Genomic DNA, 6467 nt, shown 5'->3' on the forward strand with positions numbered 1-6467 from the left:
GCTGTATTGAAAGGAAACTGTAGTGTATTATAAAAGAAATTGTAGTTGTGTTGAAAGGAAACTGAATAACAGGTTCAGATATTTGAGTGTATAATATCGAATGAAACTGCAGTTATATCGAAAAAGAACTGCAGTTGTGTTGAAAGGGAACTGCAGTTGCGTGGGACAGAGCCGTTTCAACCGTTTGTTTTCATTAATCAAAACGACGTCGTTTTGATTCATGGTCCACAATTCATTGTGGGTCGCGGTCCACAGTAAAATTTGCGGAGCTATTGAGTACCATCTAATCTATGTGTGATCTATTCTATTAACAAGGATAGAAAGTTAAAGAAGGAAAAGAACAAAAGATGTAGAGCTATTGAAATTTGTGTCACTACTGAACTTACCGACTACTAAGAATAAATTTTTAAAAAATTTCAAAGTGCTTTTGTTTTTTTTCTTATACATAATTTTTAATCTTATTTAATATTATTTGATATTATCATTTTTTTAGTATTATTAAATTTAAAATTAGTTTCAGGCTTTTTTTAATTTTGCCGCGGGTCTATAAAATATTTAGACATGATTAGATTCGGTATTTCTAATCTATTTATCAAGCATTTGAAATGGTCATCATATTACCTTTGTAACACTCTCGAAAACATCTATATCAATCCACTTCAACACTACACAATACTTTTTCGTTTAACAGATAAACAAATTTGAGAAAATATGCATGTATTAATCACATCTCAAAGTTATTAATAATTCAAACAGTAACTGAAGTATTTATATTTTGGAAAATAAACACTTACTTTATACTATGGCTTACTGGGATTTGTTTACTAGGATTAGCGTAATTCCAAGACATTCTAATTTGTAGCATCTCCCCACATTTATACCGAAATTCTTCATAATTTTTCTTCAATATATGCTTGTAACTTGCTTGGAAGATGGATGCATGTTCGAATTTTTAGAGCAAAAATTACCTCAATAATGGAAGATAATAGGTGTAAGATGTGTATAACTGTTGGGGCGGTGATATGGAAGAAGAGATAACTCAAAGTTTGCCTTTAATGTATCAATTATTATAAAGTAATCTTAGGTTTTAATAAATATGTGACATGAGGGGCGAAAATATCAACCATGTGAAACATTCATGGGCTAAATAGAGCTATGGTTATAATTAAGGATGAGTTGTTCATTATGCCACAATTCATGGACTACAAATGCCATTTTTTCTTTAAATAATAAATTAAAATTTTATGTATAACCAAAACCTTGTGGTCTAGTGGCACCCAGCTGCATTCCCATATGGAAGAAGGTGGGTTCGAGCAATACTGCATTGTAACAGAGTCAATAGTACTAATAAAAATTTATGTATATTTCACTCGGATACTTTCTCAATATTTTTTAGTCCAAATAATCAATGTCTCCACCACCGGGGTTCAATCCTGTGACCACACACTTATTAATTCTTTTATTATTTTATTTAATATTAACATTCATTAAGTAAATATTTTAAAGTATAGAATTGTTTTCAAAATAAATTTTTATAACTACTAATTTTTTTTATAGTTTAGAAATTTTTTCAAAATAAAAATTTTATAACTCTAGTATTTTTGTAGTTTCCTTAATTTGATTTCGTAATATAGATTAAATAAATCATTGAACTATTAGCGAAATACCGAGTAACACTTAAGCTCCATAACTTTAAAAACCTCCAAATGCATATCTAGACTTAGAAAAAAAAAAGTACAATTAACATTTTTAGCAAGTTACAAACAAAAAGTGGTAGTGAAAAAATGGGGGTTAGAGCCTTAGAGACCCCCTTCCTATTGCGGAGCTCGATGAAGGAGGAAGACATAACAGAAAAGGGATATTTTCTCATTATTTAGCAAAGGGAAAAAAGACGGTTTATATACAAAGAATAGGAGGGAAATGAAAGTTGCTAACAGTAGCTAACTAACCTAACTAACTCATACATCTAAATAGAGAATGAATGTAATGCTGCCAACTACGTTTATTCTCCTAATAGCCTTCCGTAAGTTGGATTGTATAGACCGAACAATCCAAGCTTGGATACATATTGATGAAAGGAACTGGGCAGTGAGCCTTAGTAAAAGTATCTGCTAGTTGATTTCCAGAAGCAACATGGAGCAGTTTGATGATACCTTTGTTCAACTTTTCTCTAACCAAGTGGCAATCCAGCTCTATGTGCTAAGTGCGTTCATGAAACACTAGATTCTCAGCAACGACAATAGCGGACTTGCTATCACAATAGACAGCTGCAGCTCCATTATGGTTCAATCCAAACTCTATGAGCAGATAGAGCAGCCACTGGACTTCACAAGTGGTAGCTGCCAAGGCCTTGTACTCATCTTCTGAGGAGGATTTGGAGATTACGACTTGCTTCTTGGGCTTCCATGAAACCAAGGCATCCCCTAGAAATATGCAAAAACCAATGACAGATCTTCTAGTATCAACACAAGCTCCCCAATCTAAGTTAGAAAAAAGCTTTTAGCTGTAAATCAGAGGAAGAAGGAAAAAACAATCCTTGGCCAGGAGCAGCTTTTATATATCTTTGGACCCTATGAGTAGCTTGTAAGTGTAGATGAGTAGGCTTGTCAAGAAATTGAGATAATTGTTGTATGGCAAAGCTGATATCAAGTGCAGTGATGGTTAGATATAAAAGCTTTCCAATTATCCTCCTGTACTTAGTGTTATCTTCAAGAGGTTCACCCTAATTTTTGCTCAATTTGTGGGAATGAACTGTAGGACTATGAATTGGTTTTGAATCTGTAAATCCTGTGTCAACAAGCAATTCAAGAGCATACTTTCTTTGACATGCTGCACTACCTTTTCTTTATCTCTCCACTTTAAGGCCTAAAAAATATTTCAAAGGGCCTAAGTCCTTTATTTTAAAATTAGCATTAAGCTACCTTTTGATCTCTTGTATGATTTCCAAACCAGCACTGACAACCACTATATCATTATCATCCACATAAAAAAGTAATGTAACAAATGACAGACCTTCACCTTTGGTGAACAGGGAATTGGCAGGTATGGACTGCCTAAAACCCATATTTTGTAGTGCAAGGCTCAACTTGGTGTTCCATTGCTTGTTGGCTTGTTTCAGGCCATACAAAGACTTGTTTAATTTACACACTTGTCTAGCCTTTTATCCTGAAAACCCAAGAGGCAACTACATGTAGACTTCCTCCTCCAAATCTCCATGAAGAAATGCATTATTAACATCTATTTGATGAAGGTTCCAATTATTTGTTGCTGCTACTACTAGGAGAGTCTTGATAGTTGTCATCTTATCTACTAGACTAAAGGTGTCAAGATAATCAATGCCAAGGGTCTGATTGTATCCTTTTGCCACCAGTCTTGCCTTATATCTCTCAATAGTACCATCAACTTTGTGCTTGACTTTGTATACCCACTTACAACCAATGAGTTTCTTGGAAGGAGGTAAACTTACTAGCTGCCAAGTACCATTGCTTTCTAGGGCTTTGATTTCTTCCTCCATAGCTTTCCTCCAATACTCATGTTGGACTGCTTCCTTGTAACTGCTTGGCTTAGGGTGGCATGTAATGTTCATGACAAAGGATTGAAATGATGAGTCCAACCTGCTACAATCTATAACCTTGTCCATAGTATGAGGAGAGGTCTTTACTACTAGGCTGTTGCACACATAGTCCTGCAAATAGGCAGGAATATGCTTATGTCTTGTGGACCTTCTAGTGGTTTGTTGGTGAGAATCATCATGAGGATGGACATCTGACACACTAGGTGATTGCTCACAAGTCTGTTCAGTCAAAGGGACTTGCTTACAAGTCTGTTCATCATTACTGCTGACCTGATTCTGAAGTTGTGGGGCTTCAAACACCTCTATAGGAGCACCATTCATGGTGGGGAGTATGATTTGAGGAGTCCTCCCTTCTTGACTAGTGTCTTGTTGAAATGGGAAGATGTGCTCATAAAATACAACATTCTTAGATACTGACAGTTCATTGGATGCAAGATCATATACTTTATATCATTTGGTAGCAGTGGCATAGCCAAGAAAAACACACTTCTTGACTCTAGCATCCAATTTGGACTTGGGGCTGACTGTGGTTGCATAAGCTAGGCATCCAAAAACCTTCAAATTCTAATACTGCGGAACCTTAGCAATACTTAGTATGGAACCTGGTTGTTGATAGCAATAGAGGGCAGTTTGTTAATTAAGTAGGTTGCATGTAATATATGCATTCACCCCAAAAGGCTTCTGGTAGATTGGCTTGAAATCTGAGAGCTCTAGCAGTCGACAGGAGATGATCATGTTTTCTCTCAACCCTACTGTTCTGTTGAGGGGTATAAGTGCATGAGGTTTGGTGGATAATTGCTTTCTGACTGAATAACTCATCCATGTTAAACTCCAAGCCATTATCAGAACTTATACACTCCATGGATAACATCTTCTATAATGCATTGAATAAAGTGTATTTTCATAACATACATAGAGTTCTTAGTGAAGGCTCCCACTGAAATAAGATTGTAATGAAAACGCGGAACATACAACACAATATGCAAAATAAACTCATCAGATATGTAGACTGATCCAGTGAAGGCAATGACAACCTACTGGCCAATGGGCAGGCTAACATGCAAGTTGTGAGCCTTTTCTTGATTGTTCAATAGCTTCAAGTCACACACATTGTGGTGAGTGGCACCACTATCCACAATCCATTCAACTTTGCCATATTTAACAGAACTGAGTGAGATCATACCTTCATTTTGGAAGTCAACTGACACTGTGTTAGCTAGGGCTTGTGGAGGCTGACGAAGGAGTGAGTTTAGACTCTCACTAGTTAATCTTTGCATCTGCATGAACTCCAAGAAGTTCTTGAAATCAGTCTGAGTAAATGGCATACCCTCATTGGCATTAGGCTGCTGTGTTGCAAGTGAACCTTGGATCTGATTAACTGATCCTTGACTTCTTGATGTTGGCTTCCAACCAGGAGGATAGCCATGCTTTTTATAGCACTTATCTTGGGTGTGACCTGTGTAACCATAGTAGGTACACACAGGCTTCTTGTTGGATATTGATGTCTTTTTGTAATCCTGCTGAAATCCCCCATCTCCATTAGTCATGAATACATTTCTTGTGAGACTACTTTCACCTTCTTGGTGCAATTGACTTAATTAGCCCATGGGCAGGAACAAACAAAGAAAACGCTAGCTCATCCGTTGCCTGTCTCACGCCTAGTACGGGATAAACGGAGGGTGGGATGGGTTCTTGTAAGGGTGTGGAGCTGTTTATAAAGTGGTTATTGAGAAATTAGGTTTCCTGGCTTTATGGTCCAACAGTAGCCATCTGAAATTGTCTTTCCTGTTGAGCAATCATGGAATAAGCTTCATTAACATATGGTAGAGGCCTTATGAGCATAATCTGGTTTCTAGGTCCAGTGTATTTCTCATGTAGGCCAGCCAAGAAAATGGACAGTTTATCCTTCTCACTTTGTTCACTGATATCATCTAACTTCTTGCCACATCTCAAAGAAGGTCTGAGGATGATTAATTCATCCCATAGCAATTTATGTCTTGTAAAGTACTCATTTAGCGAATTATCAACCTGCTTTTTCTGGTAGATTTTTCATTTGATCTCTGTGATCCGGAACAAATCTTGCTGGCTGAATCTCATTTTCAAGTTGTCCCAAATACCATACGTTGTGTCTATCCATAGCACACTGCGTCCAATTGTAGGAGACAAGGTACACACAATCCAAGATACGACCATGTTGTTGCACCTTTCCCAAACGAGATACTTTTCTAAATCATCCTTGGACGGTTTTCTGATTGCTCCATTGATGAAGGCTATCTTGTTCTTACAAGATAAGGCCATAGTCATAGCCCTAGCCTAGGGATGGTAATTCAAACCATGTAACGGGTAAGAAACAAGTTCCAAAGCATGATTCTCGTTAATGTGTAAGAAATAGGGGTTTGACTGTGTCTGAGGATCATAAATTACCTCATCAGTTGCAGTGGATCCGGTTGCCAACACAGAAGATGAATGAGTTGCATTTCCAATAGTCGCATTCCTAGCTGAATTCCTTGTTGTGTTGTCGATCGGAGCTGAGCGGCTGTTGATTGGAGGCCAAGTAGCCATGGGAGCCAGAAGAAGAAGCTCCTAGTTTGAGAGCTCTAATACCATGTTGCAGAGCTCAATAAAGGAGGAAGACATAACAAAAAAAAAGGATATTTTCTCATTATTCAGCAAAGGGAAAAGAGACGGTTTATATACAAAGAATAGGAGGGAAATGAAAGCTGCTAATAGTAGATAACTAACTGCCAACTACTTTTATTCTCCAAATACTTCCCGACCCCTGAAATTTATTCTTTTTTATTTTTATTATACCTCTTGCTATATATATATATATATATATATATATATATATATATATATATATATATATATATATATATATATATATATATAT

General features: G+C 36.5%; 1 protein-coding gene across 1 annotated transcript; it reads right to left on the minus strand.

Annotated features, from left to right (window-relative positions):
• Nucleotides 1–5323: 5323 nt before the first annotated feature.
• LOC116005267 lies at nt 5324–6136 on the minus strand. Its single transcript, XM_031245562.1, has 3 exons — nt 5999–6136; nt 5762–5887; nt 5324–5611 (listed from the first exon to the last, which is right to left on the minus strand). The coding sequence occupies exons 1-3, from the start codon at nt 6134–6136 to the stop codon at nt 5324–5326; spliced, it is 552 nt and encodes a 183-aa protein (XP_031101422.1).
• Between the last annotated feature and the right edge of the window lie 331 nt (nt 6137–6467).

The sequence above is a fragment of the Ipomoea triloba genome, chromosome 1, assembly GCF_003576645.1.
Source record: "Ipomoea triloba cultivar NCNSP0323 chromosome 1, ASM357664v1".
In the NCBI taxonomy this organism is placed as follows: domain Eukaryota; kingdom Viridiplantae; phylum Streptophyta; class Magnoliopsida; order Solanales; family Convolvulaceae; genus Ipomoea; species Ipomoea triloba.